Source organism: Grammomys surdaster, unplaced genomic scaffold (genome assembly GCF_004785775.1).
Source record: "Grammomys surdaster isolate TR1022 unplaced genomic scaffold, NIH_TR_1.0 265, whole genome shotgun sequence".
In the NCBI taxonomy this organism is placed as follows: Eukaryota; Metazoa; Chordata; class Mammalia; order Rodentia; family Muridae; genus Grammomys; species Grammomys surdaster.
In genome coordinates, this window is record NW_021604706.1 from 2349419 (window position 1) to 2370116 (window position 20698).

General features: G+C 37.3%; 1 protein-coding gene across 1 annotated transcript in view; it reads left to right on the top strand.

The window, feature by feature from the left end:
• The window catches only part of Jade3 (jade family PHD finger 3), a 113345-nt gene that overhangs the window by 89862 nt on the left and 2785 nt on the right, over positions 1 to 20698 (top strand). The window contains exons 9-12 of the mRNA XM_028776099.1: positions 530 to 697; positions 3685 to 3801; positions 16376 to 16846; positions 17777 to 17894. Of these exons, the coding sequence (XP_028631932.1) occupies positions 530 to 697; positions 3685 to 3801; positions 16376 to 16846; positions 17777 to 17894 (874 nt within the window). The remainder of the gene's footprint in view (positions 1 to 529; positions 698 to 3684; positions 3802 to 16375; positions 16847 to 17776; positions 17895 to 20698) is intronic.

The window sequence follows — 20698 nt, forward strand, 5'->3', positions numbered from 1 at the left end:
GTTATCATTTATTTTTCAAGTATCATTCAGTAAAGAATTGAAAAGGCTCCTAGAACTCATTGTGGATTATTGTGATTCAATTCACAAGTCTCCTTTTTATCCAACCCAAGCAAATAATTTCTATAATTTCCTAAGTGTTTTTATGTATCAGGTACTAGACTCTTTATAAACATTAGTTTATTTCACTTTTTTATCACAATAGTACATGATATGTTGGAAATTATTCCATTATTGCTTAGATGACCTGTTATATAAACACTGAAGACAGTTTGGAATCCAGGAAATGAATTATTTCAATAAATGTTTAAATGTCTGTAATTCAACTCTCAATTAGTAGTTGGACTAATCTTGATGTGGATTACCACATAGTCTTTTTCTATCTTCATTAAAGTTGTTTCTCATAGGTATGCATGCTAATCTTAGTTCAGATGATGCTACAAGCTTGGTTTTTAGCGTTTAAAAATTACTAAATCTTGGATATGAACTTGTTCAGCTATGTGTGCTTATCTCTTTTTCATACTTACCTAAGGCTTGCTATGGCATCCTCAAGATTCCAGAAGGCAGTTGGCTGTGCCGCTCCTGTGTCCTGGGCATTTATCCACAGTGTGTTTTATGTCCTAAGAAGGGTGGTGCCATGAAGACCACCAGGACAGGAACTAAATGGGCTCATGTCAGCTGTGCCCTATGGATTCCAGAAGTAAGTAACCATCCAAATCTGGGCCTATTTACTCTAGGGTACCCTCCTTCCTATGATATTTAGACAGACTCAGACTGGTCATGGAAATGCTTTCTGCTCAACTATTTCTGAGATTCATATGCTATCTCTGGTCTTCTTGGATGCAACTGTGCCTGTTATCCCAGACTTCTCTATTTGTGGGTGATATTTTCAGTGGTATTTGATAAATTTGTAAGAGGGAAGAGACATAAAAGACCAGAAGTGGGCCTGGAAGTAGCTTAGCTATTAGGAGCTCTTACACAAGATCCAATTTTTAGCACCCTGCACCATGTCAAGCAGCTCACAGCTAACTATCTGTAACTCTGCCTCCCAGGAAATTGATGACCTCTGGCCTCCAGAGGCACCTATATATTATACACATACTCATACACATATATGCATAATTTTAAAATACTTAAATAATATTTTTTTAAAATAAACTACTTTTTTAAAAAAGATAATGGTAAGAGAAAAAAACTTTTTTTTTTTTTTGGTTTTTCGAGACAGGGTTTCTCTGTGTAGCCCTGGCTGTCCTGGAACTCACTCTGTAGACCAGGCTAGCCTCAAACTCTCGAACTCAGAAATCTGCCTGCCTCTGCCTCCCAAGTGCTGGGATTAAAGGCATGCGCCACCACCGCCCGGCCCAGAAAAAACATTTTTAAAAGTAAAATTTAACCTAAAATACCGGTAGCCACAAATCAGATTAAGACATGAAATACCACAGAAATATGTAAATAGCATCCTGGAAAGGTCCCTAGTTCTGAGAGTAAACCATTTTAATTTCTATCACTCTGAATAAGTTTTGTCTGTTTTTAAGCTTCATATAAATGGAACTTTTAGAGTAAGTATTCTTTGTTGCCTGGCTAGAACTCCATGTTGTAGTATGTATGTATCAGTAGTTCATTAATTTACATTGCTTAGTAGTTCATAATTATATGGATGTTCTAGATATTCTATTTCTTTATTCTGCTTTAGGTCTCTTATTATAGGCTGTTACAAATAAAGTAGCCAATCACTCTTGCCCGCTGTGGTAGTTTTCCTCTACTTTTTGTTGTTGTTGTTTTTTTTAAAGACAGGGTTTCGCTCTATTACTGACTAGCTGCCCTAGAACTCACAAAAATCCACCTGCCTCTGCCTCCCAAATTCTGGTATTAAGGACCACCACACCTAGTTGTCCTTTACTTAAAAAGCTCTTTCAGTGCTTAAACTCAACACTTACCTAAGGCTTTTATTCATAATTTATTCCTTGTTACCAACCTATCCTTTAATTGCAGATATTTCCTGAATGGCTATTGTTCACTAACTTAATTAAAACATGGCTTCTAAACTGAGCATGGTAGGACATTCCTCTAATCCCTATAATTGGGAAGCTGAGGCAGGAGGACTATCTGGAAGCTATCTTGGAGATACATAGTGAGCTCAAAGTCAGCCTACATGACCTAGACTCTGTAAACAAACATCAAAAACCAATAGTTTGGTGGTAAGGTGTAGTAATTGGTAGAGTATTTGCCTATTATAAACGAGGCAACTCTCCACTATCAAAAAATTAAAATTAAAAAAGGTTGAAGCCAGGCCTGGTATCATATGCCTGTAATCCTTCATCTTTGGATGAAAAAGCAGGATAATCAAAAGCTAAAGCCAGCCTGTGCTGCACAGCAATCTCAAGGCTAGCTTAAGTCATAGTGGAACCTTGTCTCAGACCAAAAACAAACAAGGAACATAGCTCAGACATTATTTGCTTAGCATGTGCAAAGCCTGGGCTTGATTCCCAACAAACCACATACACAAAAGTGAAACAAATCACCTATAATCCTAGCACTCAGGAGACTAGACTAAGAAAATCATGAGTTAAGGGCCACCATGGGCTATCTCAAAAAGTAAACAAAAATAAATAAAACCTTCATGTTTAATTAATATTCTCTTAGGGCTTTTCAATTCTGGATTTCCAGTACATTTTGGATTATTAAAGTTCTCACTTTCCTGATCTGGACAGAACTTATAGTAGATAGATCATCCTTCATTGATAGTTATTACAGAGAAATAACTATGCTTTGTAAAACTTGTTTATTTCTGGTGCTGTAGAGATTGTCCAGGGATTAAGAGCACCAGTCCTAGCACCCACATGGTAATTTACAGCCATCTGTTACTCCAGTCTCAGAGAATCTAATACCTTCTTCTGGCCCTTGTAGACACTGCATGCATGTAGCACACAGACATGCACACAGGCACAACATTTCTACATGTATAAAATTGTAAAAAAAAAAAAGCCACTAACACGTTTTTACCAGTAGTTACATGACCCTTTATTTCCATATGGAAATTTTTTCCATCTTTTTTAAAGTGTCCTTTTCCTTTCAGCATTCCCAAAGACTTAATTTCACTTTGAAGCTACTTTGGCTGAGAGAGTAGGGTAAGATGATAATAGTTACATAGTCTTAAAGATTTGGGGTTTAGAAGTGGTATCATCTTCATCCTTTCTAATTACATACTGCAGTCCCTTCATAACATAAATTTGCTGTTACTTTACAACAATGTTATGCTGCTTTGTAAACCAAATAGAAAGATCTGTCACTGCCTTTCTTTATCTTTAGTTGATTAAATGAAATAGCAAGACATGTGATACTATCTGTCACATAAGACAGATTCTAGAATTTCTAAACTTTATTTCCTTTCCTAAGTAGCTTTCTTCTAAGTAAAGATGGATATTATCTTGATTGTTTTAGGTAATCATGCCTACCTAGTCTACACTCCTGTACTCTTCATAGATATGAATTGTTTACATTACTAGAAATGATTGAAGGACTGAAACATCTTTTGTTTATTCTTAGTTCCATACTAACCTTGGAAGAAGATATGGCTTGCCTCATTGTTTTAATGTTCTCAGTTTCATATAACATCATTTATAGTTTGTGAAAAGTGCTTTTGACATGCCTTGGTGCTTCTGTCTTATGATGATGTTTTATTTGTAGGTCAGTATCGCTTGTCCAGAGAGAATGGAGCCTGTCACAAAAATCTCCCACATCCCACCTAGCCGGTGGGCCTTAGTTTGCAACCTGTGCAAGGTGAAGACAGGGGCTTGTATTCAGGTAAGTACCCTGAGAAATGGTGGAGTGAGCTAAAACCAAGTCCCAGTAAGAGTGTCCTGTTAACTCAGAAATCACTTAAGAGGCTACCCACTCATGTGCAGGGTGCTGCCACTCCACAGACCATTTGTGGAAATCTTTTTCAGATGTTGCTTCTGGACCGTTCAGCCTGGGTTTTTTCCCACAGATTTATTTTTATTTATATGTATGTAGGTGGGTACCCCCAGAGGTCATAAGAGGGTGTTGGATCCCCTGGAGCTGGAGTTACAAGTGATTGTGAGCCAGCCAGCATGGATGCTGGGGATTGAACTTGGATCCTCTGAAAGTTCAGTAAATGTTCTTAACCAGTAAGCTATCTCTCCAACCCTTAGCCTATTCTTTTCAGCATTCATTTTGGTTACCAGGAATAGTGATACACGTGGTTTGCCCAGCTTTTTAAGAAATTGAGGCAAAAGAAAATCATTTCACCTCAGGAGTCAGCCTGAACAACATAGTGAGACCCCCCCTCTCAAAATAATATTCATAATGGTATTTAACCTTCATCTTTTAGTGTCAGAGCATATGTGTCAACTAGACTCTGAAGCTGAGTGATTTCATTCTGAGACGGAATAAACTATAACTCTAAAATAGCCCATGTTTTGATGAGTTTCATCCATTAAATGTCAATGAATTTAAGATCCACTATGATTAGATAGATGGTTCTCTAAACCATTTGGGTGTAGAAAGGTACATTTGAATAGATTTAAAATCACTCTTAAAGGGACTGGGGAGATGCCTCGGAGGTTAAGAGCACAGACTGCTCCAGAGTACCTGAGTTCAATTCTCAGCATACACAGGGCAGCTCATAGCTGTCTGAAACTCCAAGATCTGACACCTTCACACCTTTGCATAGGTATACATGCAGGCAAAACATCAGTACACATAAAATAAAAATAAATCTTTAAAAATTATTCTTATAGGCATATATGTTGCATGTGGTAGTACAGGTAATGTTTTTTTTTTTTTTGAGCTATCTAAGGTACAATGTTATTTCACTTTCTGTTCCAAACATAATAGGGTGGCTCTGGTTGTAAGTGGGAAGGAAGGACTGTGACTGACTTAAAATTACTGCATGTGAGCTGCAGAGTGGTTGAGATCAGATTTGCCTGCATACTCTCAGAGAAAGGGATCTCTGTAATGTCACAACTTTAGAGCAATGGTTCTAGATGTTTTATCCAGTTCACTTCTGTTTTAGCATGATAGGTTGCAGACTTGTTATCTGAAAAATATAAATACTTACCTTGGTTTTAAAATTTTATTTGTCTTAACTATAGAACATTTTAGTGTTTACAAGGTGAAACTCTCTCCCTAATATATATTTACTGTCAACTTGACACAAGCTAGAGTCATTTTGGAAATGACTCAATTGAGAAAATGTCCCCAAATAGATTGGCTTGTAGACAAGCCTGTGGTACATTTTCTTGATTGATGACTGATATAGGAGATTTCAAACCACTGTGGGTGGTGCTACTCTCAGGCTAGTGGTCCTGCATGCTATAAGCAGGTTGAACAAGCCATGAGGAACAATCCAGTAATCAACACTCCTCCAGGGCTTTCGTATTAGTTCCTATGTTGGGCTCCTGTCCTGACTTCCCTAGATGATGAACTGCAAATTATAAGATGAAATAAATCCTTTACTCCCCAAGTTACTCTTGGCTCTAGGGCTTTTTTTTTTTAAATCACAGCAATAGAAACATGAAGCTACTAACCTAACACAGTGTTTGGTTTATCTAAGTTATCTCCTGTTTGCTCTCCCTATATAAGCCTCTTAAAAGCCAAGATGATACACCATTCATCTGTGAATTTCTCCTATTGTTAGTATTCATTTAAGGTACATTGAATAAATGCATGTATGTTTGAATGTATCAGATTAATTTATGATACATATTTTCCATTGAAACAATATTTCCATGTTCATTATTTAATATTTTTACAAATTGAATTTGTATTCAATAAAATTCTCATTATCATACCTACATTTCCCACTGTTTAGCTGTTAAAGATTATTTTTATGCCAGTTAGTAATCAGTAGCATAACTAGTACAGAAATCACTGACCTTAACATTTTCAGAGAAGAGTTTACATTGCAGCCTTAGGTTCCATATTCTGTCTTGTATTATATTGTTCATCTGTGAGTTTTTATCTTCCCTAGTTTTGTCCTTAGCTTTTCCCCATACCTTGACATGGCAGACATGCAATAAATAAATTCTAAATTGATGGATGGATGATAGATGAATATATGAGTAGAGAAGACATTCTAGAGGTTTCACGTCTGCAAAACAATTCTTATTTTTATTTCTTAAAGTTCAGATTCTTAATTTTAGGTAAATCTTACTATTGAGACCATTATGCATTTTTGGTTTTTGTGTGGTGCTAGGGAATAATCCCAAGATCTCATTTCATGTAATTTCAAATATGCTAAGCGAATGTTCTACTACTTAACTACATCTCTGTCCCAAGCTTGAGTATAAGAGGTTTAATTTATTCAACAAGTGTATATGCTTAATTGTATACTAGGATTTGGGTCTACCAATGAAATAAATAACAAAGAACTTTTCACTGTGGAGCTTATGTTTTAGTTTGTGAAAGTAAACAATATGCAATAGATGTTAACTAAAATGTTAGAAGATGATAAGAAAAATGTAGAGGATAGTAAGAAGTTGGGAAGTATGAGGCAGGGAGTATAAATTAAAGTTTAAGTGGAGTGGATAGGGTAGGACTAATTATGAAGGTGACATTTGACTCCAGTGCAAGAGAAAAGGCTATGTAGATATTTAGGATAAAAGTGTTTCAGACAGAGGGAACAGCCATTGAGAAAGCCATCAGATAGAAGTGTGCCTGGCCTATTTGATCAACAGAAAGAATCCAACAAGATGAAAACAGAGTATTTGGGAAAAGAAGATCAGAAAGATTACATGGGTCCTTATTGATTAGGGCAAGGGCTGGTAAATTTGCTCTATAAATAGAAAGATAATAAATGTGTTTTTTAGGCTTTGTGGACCAAGTAGTTTCTTGTCACAGGTGCTCAACACTAGTTATGCATTGCAAAGGCAGCCATAAATAATATTTAAACAAATAAATGTGGCTGTATTCTAATTACCTGTATATCAGTGTTTATACACTTAAAAATTTAAGTTTCATGTAACTTTTACTAGCATATTAAAGGTCCCAGTTTTAATGTCTGGCCACCAAAAAATGTAAAAACAGATGAGTATCTGCATTTGGTTAGTGCCACATAGTTTGTCATCTCCTCGTGAAATCTTCCAGAGCCATTATAAGATCTTTTATTTTTTCACTGAGTTTACAAAAGAGCCATTGTGTCTGTCCATACACAACACACTCACACAAAAAGAGCCAATGGTAGTTTTTAAAGCAGAGGAGTGGGCTAATACATTATTTTAGAACTCATCCTAAGGAATAAAAATAATACAGAAGACAGAGAGCTATGAGTGTTAAAGGTAAACAAGATCCACCATGTACCAACACTCAGTGAAGTTGAAAGATAAGTATATGAAAGCTTATTATTGTAACCTATTATACAAATTTTTAAATTTCTATAGCAGTTAACCAACTAATAAACCCAAATGGTATAAGTCTGTAACCCAGCACACATGAGGTAAAAGCAAGATCATATGTTCTGAGCCAGCCTAGACTATATAATAAGATCCTATCACCAAAGAAGAACCCACTGTGACGCCTTCATTCAGAATATACTGAGGATATAATGTTAGAAATAAGAAAAGCAATTAAAAGTCTATTATGGTAATCTATTAGATCCATGACTGTGGCCTTGAGAAAGTAGTAGGAAGTAGTGGGATTCTAGATGAATGCCAATGGAAAACCTATATATAGAATAGATTTGGAAAAAAATAGATTTGGAGGAGAAAACAACAAATTCCATTTTGAACTCAACTTATGTTTTATATATAAACACATGTGTATACACACACACACACACACACACATTCTAGTAGAAATGTGTAGCTAGCACATGTGTGCATAATTCTGGGATTTAAGAGGAAGTTTCGGACAGAGGACACAGTTGACAAGCCTTGTGTTAGTTCCTTTTCACATTGCTGTAACAAGATACTCAGTATAAGCGTGGGACTGGGGGCTGTCCCTGACCGTTTGCCTTCTTTTTTTGGGGGGGGGGGTTCGAGACAGGGTTTCTCTGTGTAGCCCTGGCTGTCCTGGAACTCACTCTGTAGACCAGGCTGGCCTCAAACTCAGAAATCTGCCTACCTCTGCCTCCCAAGTGCTGGAATTAAAGGCGTGCGCCACCACTGCCCGGTGGCCCCTTGCCTTCTTGTTAGACCCTATTCCTCCTACTAGGTAGCCTTGTCCAACCTTGTTGTGATGGTATGAGCCTGGTCTTATCCTAGCTTGTTATCCCATATTTGGTTGGTGCCCCTGGGAGGCCTGTTCTTTTCTGAGGGAAGGGTAGGAGTAGTTCTGGAGAATAAGGGAGGTAATGGAGAGAGGGGGATGGGAAACTGTAGTCAGGATGATATATATGAGAGAGAAAAAAATTTTTAAATATACTCAGCAAAAGCAACTTTGGAAGAAAGAATTTATTTTAGCACATAGTTCAAGGATACACCCATCATGGTGGATAAGTAATGGCAGCAGGAACTTCAGTCAGCTGGTCACGTAACCACAGACAGGAATCAGAAAGAGATCACTGCTTATACTCATATTTTTTGTGTGTGTTTTGTGGGTTTTTTTTTAATGCAGTCTGGGATCCTAGCAAATAGAATGGTGCCACCCATATTTAGGTGGGGTCTTCCCAATTTAATTAACCTAATCTAGATAATTACTCATAGGCATGCCCCAAAAATAACATCTTCAGGGTAATTCTGGATTCTGTCAAGTTGATACCTTGGCATAAAGTGCTAAAACCTGCACTGATTAAAAATCATGGAATAAGCACATATGGTACTGAGCACACCAGAGTATAGAAGTTAAGATGAATAGAAAAAATTAGCAGAGGATACTAAAACAAATCACCAGAGAAACAATTGAAAAAGCCAATAAGGTTTAGAAAACAAGGGGAGAAAATATTTCAAGAAACAAAAGCCCTTTGCTATAAAAATAATAACTATCAGATAAGCTGAGGACTTCTCATGGATCCCTGACTTCAAAGCTGGGCATGATAGTATGCATCTGTAAGCTCTAACAAGTTGAAAGTCTGAGGCAGTAGTACTACAAGTTCAGGGCCAGCATAAGCCATATAGTTAGACCCTGTCTTAAAATACAGTACAGAAAGAAGGAAAAGATTGAAGGAGGGGGAAAGGGAAAGAGGGATCGAGGAATAGAGAAAGAGGGGGGTTGGGGAAGATAGAGGAGAATAGAGAAGAGGAAGAATATATTCTTGGATGCCGGCCTCCTAGGATATGAAGCCTGGCCCTACTTCTTGCTAGTTATATAAGCTTAGAAAACTTACCTAACATCTCTGGGCTTCAGCTTCCACATCTATAAATGGAGACAGTAATGTTACTTACTTAAGATGGTAGAGAGCTTAACCTAATACCTAACAGAAAAATGTGCATGTAAGAATAGTAATAATTTCCCATATTATTCCCTAGAGTAAATCTGATTATGCTGATAGATATCGAGCCAAACTAAATAAAATCATCCAACATCTGTGGCTTGGATTGATGGTAGAGAGAGATGGGCCTGTCTAAAGTCACAAGTATACAGAACTTAATATAAATTGGAAAGCTAGAATGAGTTTACTGTTAGGCCAATGTGAATTCAGTTGTGACAAAATTAACTTCTAAAAAGTAAAATCTTTGCCGGGTGGTGGTGGTGCACGCCTTTAATCCCAGCACTTGGGAGACAGAGGCAGGCGGATTTCTGAGTTTGAGGCCAGCCTGGTCTACAGAATGAGGTCCAGGACAGCCAGGGCTACAAAGAGAAACCCTGTCTCAGAAAAACAAAAACAAACAAACAAAAAAAGTAAAATCTTCAACAAATAGGGAACTGGTTAAATAAGAAAGTATACTTTTTCAGTACTTAATAAAGGTGATATAGTAAGGAAAATGAAATACTGAGATTAAAAAGAAAGCTCAGGAGATAGCTCAATGGTTAAAGTATTTGCTACACAAGCATGAGGGATCTAAATTTGAGTCCCCAGCACCTATTTAAAACTAAATGTTTGATGTACATCTGTAACCACAGTACTGGGAGTAACAGGGACAGAAGCAAATAGATCCTAAAATCACTTAACTAGCTAGCCAGTCAGCTGAAATTGTGAGTTCCAGGTTCATATATAGACCTTGTCTCAAAAATAAGAATTAAAATATCATACAGCCACCTCTAGTCTTTACACAAGATAAAAGGGCATTCTCTTCTACTTACCTAGGAAAGCATTTCCATGATTTTTTCACATTTGTTAATACAAGCTGTTCTTGTTCTAAGACTGTTACAGTCTCTGCCTTTGGGAGCTCAAAGCATTTTAAGAGAAGTTAAACTTAAACATGGGCCAGACATGATGTGATGATGCATGCGTATAATCCTAGCACTTGGGAAACAGAGAAATTTAAAGCCAGATTTGGCTCTATAGTCAGGCCAGCCAGTTATAAAAACAAACAAAAAAAATTGGGAAAAGTTAGCTAAAACTTCAGTGATGTCTCTTCTCAGATAGTGTGGCAGAGAGGTAAGAGCTGGTAGTCACTGTAGATGAAAGAGTATGAGTGGCAAAAGTGAGTTTTGTAGAGCAATTTAGACCATTTACAGCATTGTATTTGTAAGCAATACTATATAGTTTCTTGAAACAGTCTCACTGTATAGCTCTGGCTGTCCTAGAACTCCCTGTGTAGACCAGGCTGGCCTTGGATTCACAGAGATCCACCTACCTCTGCCTCCTGAATGCCAGGATTAATGATGTGTGCCCCCATACCTCTGTGACCAAATTTTGACCAAATTGTTTTGACATCATCCTCTTGTTAAAAATGTGTTAAGGATTAGACAACCAAATGGATACATTCGCACAGCTGCTAAGGATATATTTATAAGGCCCTGGGTTTCCCAGGTAGATACTATCTGTTCACGTTGCCTTGCTTCTTTCAGATTTTTATATTTCCTGTTTCTGTATTACAATTGGTACATCTGTCAGGGTAGATTCTGGGTTTGTATGGAGGTTTTTTTAGTGAGCAGTCTTCCGAGAGCCTAACTACAGTACCAGTCAGAAGAAAATACTGTAACAGCAACAGATATATTAGATACTTTTTATGCATTCCTGCGACAAAATACCTGACAAAAGCAACTTAAGGAAGTAAAGGTTTAATTGGGTTCAAAGTTCAAAGGTAACAGTCCACCATAGCAGGGAAAGCATGATGTCAGGAAAATAAGGCAGCATGCTGTATTGTATCTGCAGTCAGAAAACAGAAAGTGAAATGAGTGCTCAGTTCTATTTCTCCTTTTTAATTCATTCTGAGACCCTAACCAGTGAGGATGGGGCCACCCACATTCAGTCAGCGTTTCTTGCTCAGTTAAATCTTTCTAGAGGCGGGTAGAGAGATGGCTCCACAGTTAAAGAGCACTGGCTACTGTTCAATTCCCAGCAACCACATGGAGACTTACAGTCATCTATAATGGGATCTGATTTCCTCTTTTGGATGTGTGTGAAGACAGATAATATGTATACATATAAATAAAGATTTTTAAAGATCTTCCTAGAAATAGTCTCATAGACAGCACAGAAATGTTTTCACAGTGATTCTAAATCCTATCAGGTGACATTGATGATTAATCATCACAACACCAAAACAAAGTAAATATAAACATACAATAAAAATCAAACTATTCTACCAGTAGCTGTAGAAAAGAAAATGGTAGGCCTAAAGAGATGGATCAGTAGTTAATAGTATATAATGTTCTTCCAGAAGACTCAAGGTTCCCTGTATGAATGTTGGTTTGCTCACAGCTGCAATTCCAGGAGATCCAGAGCTACCTTCTGATCTCCACAGACACTGTACTCTTATGTATATAGCCTCATATAGACATGCATATATACAAAATTAAAAATTAAAATGTAGGGGGCTGGAAAGATGTCTCAGTGGTTAAGAGCACTGGCTGTTCTTCCAGAGGTCCTGAGTTCGATTTCCACCAACCACATGGTGGCTCGCAACCATCTGTAATGGAATCTGATGCCCTGTTCTGGTGTGTCTGAAGACAGCTACAGTATACCCGCATATATAAAATAAATCTTTTTTTAAAAATTAAAATGTAATTTTTTTTTTTTTTTTTGGTTTTTCGAGACAGGGTTTCTCTGTATAGCCCGGGCTGTCCTGGAACTCACTCTGTAGACCAGGCTGGCCTCGAACTCAGAAATCCGCCTGCCTCTGCCTCCCGAGTGCTGGGATTAAAGGCGTGCGCCACCACCGCCCGGCTATGTAATCTTTATAAAGAAAAGAAAGTGCCAAAATATGGAATAAACTATGGTGTTAAAAATTAGAGGCGTATCTCTATGCGTTCCAGGCCAATCTGTTCTAGTAAGTTCTAGACCAGCCAGTTTTTGCATAGTGAGACCATGTCTCAAAAGAAAAATTAATAAAAGTAGTATACACCTGTAATCTAGCACATGGGAGGGGGAGGCAGGAGAATTGGAAGTTCAAGGTCAACCTAAACTAAAAAATGAATAAAAGTAATAAATGAAATAAAGGAGGGACAGGGAAAAGGCAAAAAGGAAACTACAAGGTTAAATAAATTAAAAAAACAAAACTAGGAAAAAGAAAAGAGCAAGCAGTTTTAAAATACAGGTATAAAATATATAAATAAAATCAGATAAAGGTGAGAATATGAATAAAAAATAAAAATATTGTGAAGAGCTGAAAACTGTACTAAAAAGACAAATAAGTTGTTTTTAAAACACACATATATAATTGATGCAGCTTCCTTTCCCAGTCTTAATATTAGAATGCACCTGCTCTGGAAATTGGGTCCATCCTAATCCCTCTCTTTTTTTCACAGTACAAGTTGGTACTCTGTAAGGCTGGACCTATCCAGGATATGTTGTCCACATCAGGAACGCATTTGCTCTAAAAGCTTCCCTTCTTTAGCTGCTAGTGGCTGTAGTGAGCAACTAAGGATGGTCTGAGAATGCACCAAAGAATGGGGGGCAAACAAAGCACCAAGTTATGCTCTTGACAGAAAGAATTTAAGGAAACCCATCATTTTGTCTGACAGACCTCCACCTAGGAGTTAATAATAACCTCAAAGGAGAACTAAGTTGGTACCCCTAGATTGGGCCTACATAACGACCAAATACCAGTCACAAAAGTATCATCCCCAAAGGACAAGCACTCCCCTGGCTATTGACTCTGTTCTCAGTCTCTACAGTAATCTCCAGAATACTGGGGTTGTGTCTAATTACAACAGTGGACAAGGTCACTCCCTGCCTAAACACTACAACTTATCCAAGGAAATATACAGCTTAAGCTCCTCACCACCCCACCCCAAGAGCTATGCATTTAGTGTTTATTTCTCTACTCACCAGAGCCTTGGAGGCAATAAGTAATGTTGGGGATTCACCACATAGAAATGGCTAACTATCCATTTGCCTGACCTTATTCTTGGGTCCCTCTGGAAATCAGTTGATATCATGTAACCCAAAGTCACATAGCTACCTGATTCTAAGTAAACAAAACCAACTTTTATCAGGCACAACAGTCTAAAGGCTTACTTGTAATTTCTCAGGTACTACAGACAAAGGACCAAACATTTCTTTGGACCAGGTTAATCCTTTGTTACACAGTACTCAAAAGAAATGAAAACATAAATCTAAAGAAAAACTTCTACATGAATTTTCATAGCCGCTTTATTTTATAATAGCAATAAATAAATGATTGACTCCAAAACCTGGATAGCCATTCCACTTTTAGCCCCAAACTGTACAGATCTCTAATTATAAATACCACAGAATAACCTTTTCTAAAATTTAGATGGTTTTATGGCAGAGTTTGCTAAGAGACATTCCTAATTACCATCCATATATTTGTCTGTGGGGGTAATTTATTTCTCAATATTCTATAACTTTTATCCTGAGAGACATCTGTTTTTGACATTTTATTGGTGGTTGCTAAAAATACCTTTTACTATTTGGTTTTTAAGTATGTCTAATTTTTAGCCAAATGATATTAAAAATACTCAGAAATGCATTCTGAGCTTAACATCATCCTCATTTTCATAATGTTTGTCAAATACATGGAAATTTTAAGGATACATATTTCCATGTAATATAATCAACATTTCCAAAAGAACTACCCAAAGCTAAAGAGGTCTGGTTTTGTTTTGTGAGATTGTGAGCTTTTATCTGATATGTGGCTAGATTACCAGTTCATTGGATTCATTGGAAGTGGGGTGTGTCTAAATCAGGTTGATAGTATTGTCTTAGGAGAAGAGAATTAAACATTCTAGAGAAATGAAATAATTATACAACAGATTATAAAAGACATTCTTCAGCAGCACTCGATAGGGTGTTGAAAACAGATTATCTCTAAGATAAAACTTACAGAGTATAGAAATATAAACTACACAAAATAAAAAACAATGCATAGATGATGATTAGTAATGTCTCTTAGCAAACTGCCATAAAACCATCTAGTTTTAGAAAAGATCATTCTAGGAGCTAGAGAAATGGCTCAGCTGTTAAAAGCATTTGTGTTTCTTGAAGAAGCCCCAGATTCAGTTCCTAAGCACCCACATAGGGTTGCTCACAATTCTATAACTCCAACTCTAGGTGATCTGTCACTTCTTTTGACTTCCATGAATAATGCATACACATAGCAAACGTGCATACACATTCACATAAAATATTTTTAGAGTCAGGTGGTATTATAATTGGAGGTTTATACATTTTGGTGGTAAGAAGAAAAACCAACCATACAAAATAATGCTGATATGAAAACTCATACAAAAGTTTTGTTTTCATTTCTGTTGAGTATCTTGGATTTCTAAGACCTGTCATACATTGTGTTCTTTCTGTCTTTATTCATTTCCAAGTTTATTCTCTGTTCAATTATCAAGACTCCAACATGTGTATACTAAGCACAGTGATCTCCAAATGGCAGGCTTCCAAAAGAACTAGCACTTGCTTTAATGATGAAAAATCCCACCATTTTCCTTTTCACTTTTAAAAAATATTTACTCTTAATTTTTAATTCAGGCAATTAAAGACATTTCACTAAATCTAGAAGTTTTTACAGTATATATGATCTCATTCTAGTTTCTTAGAAATAAAATCTCTTGTGTTAACATGTATGTGTACTCCTGTGTTTTTAAAAAGAAGAGCTGTAACATTTTAACCATACCAAATGGTAATTTAGCTTAAGCACAAGAATGCATCTGTGTCATTTATCAAATTCATCCTACTTTGTTTCTCTATGATAATCAGTGTGTGATCCATAGTAATGCTTAATAAATGTTGTTAGATCTATCAGTGGAAGGCAGAATAGTACAAACCATATTCTCCAGTAAAACTGACTACAGTGATGGAAATGTTTTATGTGTGTATGTGTGTTGTCCAGTTTGGCTTAAATGTAGTTAATATGACTGAGGAGTTAAATTTTTCAATGTATGTCACTTTTTAAAATAACATATTTATTGAGGGGAGCACATGTATGGAGATTAGGGGGCACCTTGTCAGCTCTCTCCCACCATGTGGGTCCTGTGATTAAATTTGTCATTAGTTTTGACAACGGGCCCACTTATGTGCTGTCCTCATTATATGTTAAGTTTAATTAACTTTTTTTTTTTTTGCAGTTTAGGGAATGAAACCCAGAGCCTCACACATACAACACAAATGTTGTTCTAATGAGAAACAACATTTTGGCTACATTGAAATAAATTTAAATAGGCTTTCATGGCTAGTTGTCTAATCTGATGAATGGCTCAGTGTATAAGAACAATTTCAGGAAGTTATGTTGTTTAGGTATTAGAGTTCCTGTCACCTTTTAGAATCATGGATATCCTGGCAAAAATATAAACTGTGCCTTTTCTTTCATTTGTTCTAAGCAACTGCTTTTTGAATGGTATTGCCTGAATTGATAACATACTGGTACATAGGTAATTGACATAGCTTCTGTCTTAAACTGTATGGCCAGGGATTTTTCAGTTATTAGTAGGTAGTATGTGAAAAGTACTACAATAAAAGCATATATTGGTGTTATGGAGGACACAGAGAAGAAATGATAAACTTTACATAAATCAAAGACTTCTCCAAAAAAAAAAGGCAACTGAATGCTTTCTGCTTGAATTGAAACCTTAAAATGGGAATTTCATATTTTTGCTTCTGTTTTGCTGTTTTCTCTATGAGCAAGAGCAAGTTTCTTGGGTAACTTATAAAAGTTTCCTTACTTGTAAAATATTTTTCTCCTTTTCTTTTTGTTTCATCTTTTTTCTTTATTTGGAAAATAGTTTTCATGGTCAAGCTGCCCTTTTGTCTTTCCTTTCTATAAGCTCACATTAGGGACCTAGGGATATAGATCTTTCTATCTTCTTCCCGTCTGCTGCACTGACACACTTTTTTCTCCTTCAGTGCTCTGTGAAAAGCTGTATCACTGCCTTTCATGTCACCTGTGCCTTTGAGCACGGCCTGGAAATGAAGACCATCCTAGATGATGGGGATGAAGTGAAGTTCAAGTCATTTTGCCTCAAGCATAGCCAAAACAAGCCAAAACTCGGGGATGCCGAGTACCACCACCACAGAGTTGCCGAGCAGAGCCAGGCTAAAAGCGAGAAAACCAGCCTACGGGCACAGAAGCTTCGTGAACTAGAAGAAGAATTCTATACCTTAGTCCAGGTAGAAGATGTTGCCAAAGAGATGGGGCTGTCTGCATTCACTGTCGACTTTATCTATAACTACTGGAAACTAAAGCGCAAAAGCAACTTCAATAAGCCATTAATCCCCCCAAAAGAGGATGAAGGAAATGGCTTGGTTCAGCCAAAAGAAGAAAGCATTCACACTCGGATGAGAATGTTTATGCATCTGCGGCAGGACCTAGAGAGGGTAAGGTGACCAGTTCTGACTAATGTGTGCATAGAGCTAGGAGATATCACTTCCAGTTATAAAATGACTACCCATTTATAGTGTGAGCTTCTGTGTCCCTCCTTATTGTCTGAGTTCACTGTGGCTCCATATGTTGAGTTCTGTTTAAATTTTGACACATTCGTGCTGTGATTAACTTTTTAATTCACCTTCAGTCTAAAATGCCTCAGCTATATTTTACTAACATATTCCTGAGACTGAAGCCTAAAAGAATGAACCTTGTCCAGAAAAGTACTGTCTCAGGGTTTTCTCAAACTCAGCACTATATTGACATCTTGAGCTGCATGGTTATTTATTGTGCAGTGCTGCCCTTTATTGTAAGTGGCAGAATAGGATATTTAGCAGCATCATTGATCTCTACCCACTGGATGTCAGTATCATCCCTTACACACTTGGTTCTTACAACCAGAATTGTTTTCCAAGTTTACTAGATTTCTCCTAGGGGTTAAAACCATCTCTGATTGATAGCCATTTCACCAGGTAATTTAACTCGTGATAAATTACATGATAAACTCATCAGGTAAATTAAGTGCTCCAAGAATTCAAAGAAAAGGTTGGTACTGTTTGCCCTAGGGAATTTTGTAATTGTCTAATTAGAGAATTGAGCCAGGCCTGATAGCATAGATGCCAAGTGGTATCATTCATACTCAGGGATAGAAGGCTAAAGTATGATACCATTATCATCTCATCTAGATTGTGTATATTAATATTGATCCTACTACAGTGTAGACTAGTGAATAGGTTTCAGAGGTTTGGTCATGGTTTGTGGCACTTGGGTCTTGTCTTCACTCCTCACTCCCTAGGCACCAGAATTCAATGTGCCTGAACAATTTCAACTGTAAATTTACTTAATATGACAAACATCTTTATTTGCTGGGGATTTTCTTGCAGGTCCGAAATCTGTGCTACATGATAAGCAGACGAGAGAAGCTGAAACTATCACACACCAAAGTGCAGGAACAGATCTTCAGTTTGCAAGTCCAGCTTATCAATGAAGAAATTACAGAAGGTAAACTGTTTCTTAAAGTTGTCTGAGAAAATATAGAGAATCTGATTATATCCTACTTTTAAAATTTAGTATCATATTTCTTGTATCATTTAAAAATTGTTTTATTTCTTTCTATCTAATCCTGATAATTCTATCTAATCCTGATAATCCTAATGTGGCCTATTTTACTGTCAACTTACAAGGTAAGAAATTCCTGGGAAGAAACATGCCCCCCTCAAAAAAAATAAGGAAGGAAAAGAAATTCTAGGACAGATTAGAGGAGTTGTAAATTTGAGGCAGATAATCTAGATCCCAGACAAACATTTAATGCCATTAATTACAGCCATGAAATATTTTGTAATTATCAAATTCACTTAAAATCAAGACGCTAACACCAAATCCCAGTGCCCAGAAGCCATTTAATCCAGGGTTACTCATAACAGATACTTTTAAAAGTCATCTGTTAAAACATTCCTCAGCCAGAAGTTAAAAGTGCTATATTTATAATATTTTCATTTTTTCACTTTTATTGAGAAGCTATTAGGGTTCTCAACTTGTGGGTCACAACCCTATGGGTAAGGTCAAATAAACCTTTTCACAGGGGTTCCGTAAGACCATCAGAAGACACAGATATTTACATTAGGATTCATAACAGTAGCGTAGAGACCTCAACACCTACCTTTACAGTGACACATCTATTCCAACAGGGTCACACCCTCTAATAGTACCACTTCTATCGGCCAAGTATATTCAAACTACCACATTCCACTCTCTGGCCCCCATAGGTTTGTTCAAACACATAAATCTATGAGGGCATACCTAGCCGTAGCATAATGAAGAACACAAAAATCCCCACAGTCTATCACACTCTCAACAATGTTTAAAAGTTCAAAGTTCAGAGTCTCTTCTGAGATTCATGCAGTATCTTAACTGTAACCCCCTATAAGATCAATACCAAAAAGCAGATCATATAGTGAGGAAATACTATGAGGACCAAAGCAAGACCAACACCAACTTGGGCAAACTCCAAACTCTGTATCTCCATGTCTGATGTCCAACTTCTTTTACCTTTGTTGACTGCCATCACAATCCACCCCTTGTCAGTTTGACACATATGTGTCTAAATGAAAACAAGAACCAGGTATAATAATGCCTAGAAATAACTATCCCTTGTTTGACTGCAAACATATAAACAATAAAGGGATCTTGCCCTGAGATCACCACTCCCTTAAATCTGATTATCTCCTTGAACACAGGATTCAACTCCATTCCACTTCCTGGTGTCCCTTTAATGCTTTAAACCATACATTTTGTACTTTTTCTTTCTCAGTTTGCTCTTTTTCATCAAAACAGTCTGTTTTGAGATTTCCTTTGCTAATGTAATTAATCTAAATCTCTTCACTTTAGCCTCAGGCAGATTCTTCAGACAAGGGCAAAAAAGCAGCCATACTCTTTACCAAAATAGCATAGAACAGTCTCTAGGCCACATACTAACATTCTTCTCTTCTGAAACCTCTTGAGCCATGTCCTAACAGTTCAAATCACCCTCAGCACCAGTGTCTTCCATACTCCTACTAGGATGTTCCATTAAGTCCCACTTAAAGCATTCCATTGCTTTCCAAATCCAAAGTCCCAAAATGTACATTCCTCCAAGCAAAAGCATGGTCAGGCCTATCACAGCAATACCCCAGTCCCTGGGACCTGTCTTAGTTAGGGTTTCTGTTGCTGTGAACAGATACCATAACCAAGGAAACTCTTATAAAGGAAAACATTTAATTAGAGACTGGCTTACACTTTCAGAGGTTTAGTCCATTATCATCATGGCAGTGTGCAGGCAGACGTGGTGCTGGAGAAGGAGCTGAGAGTTCTACATCTTGATCTGAAGGCAACCAAGAGAAGACTATCTTTTGCAGGCAACTAGGAGACTGATTCCACACTGGGCAGAGCTTGGCACTAGCAGCCCTCAAAGCCCACTCCCATAGTCACACCCTTCCTCCAATAAGGCCACACCTAATAGAGTGCCACTCCCCATGGGCCAATCATTCAAACCACCACAATGAGAGACATGGATGATGATAATTACAGTACCCCAAGTGGAAGCTTGACTAGAATTATGAGAGCCATATACAGTGACATCTCCCTGTGATTCTTTTAATATAAAGATAGGTGAGAGAACCTGAATACTAAGTAACTGGTGAGTTGCTCTTAATGTATAAAATCAGCACCTGCTAAAAGCCAAACATAAAATAAGATAGATGTCAAAAGCTTCGTTACTGTGGGCCACAGCAGACTGGTATAGCAGGAAGTAGCAGAGCTACTCTGCCACAATGTTACCCTATAACATAACTGCCAAGGCAATAAGAAGCAAAGGACAAAAGGGAGGAGCCCCTGTGTGCTAATAAGATTGGACTTAGCCAAGTAGCTTCTGATTATAAGAATATGATTTACAACATCAAGAAATGGCAAGCGCTAGTAGAAATGGGAACTGTAGTTGTTCAAAATGGACCCTTGGGGAATACATGCTGCCTTTTAGGATGCCTGCAAGCCATCTTCTCTATATCTCATTTTTTAAAAACTATATGTTGTAAGATGATAATGGGCAAAGGCCAGTTGTAGGGTGGCATCCAGATAATTAATACTACCCTGAATAATCCTATATGTTGTGATTCTTTCCTGCTGGCCCTTACCACTATCATACTTTGCCCAGGGCCAGCAAGATGGCTCAGCAGGTAACAGCTCTTGTTTTGAAAGCCAAATGGCCTGACTTTGACCCTTCAAACACACACACACACACACACACACACACACACACACACACACACACA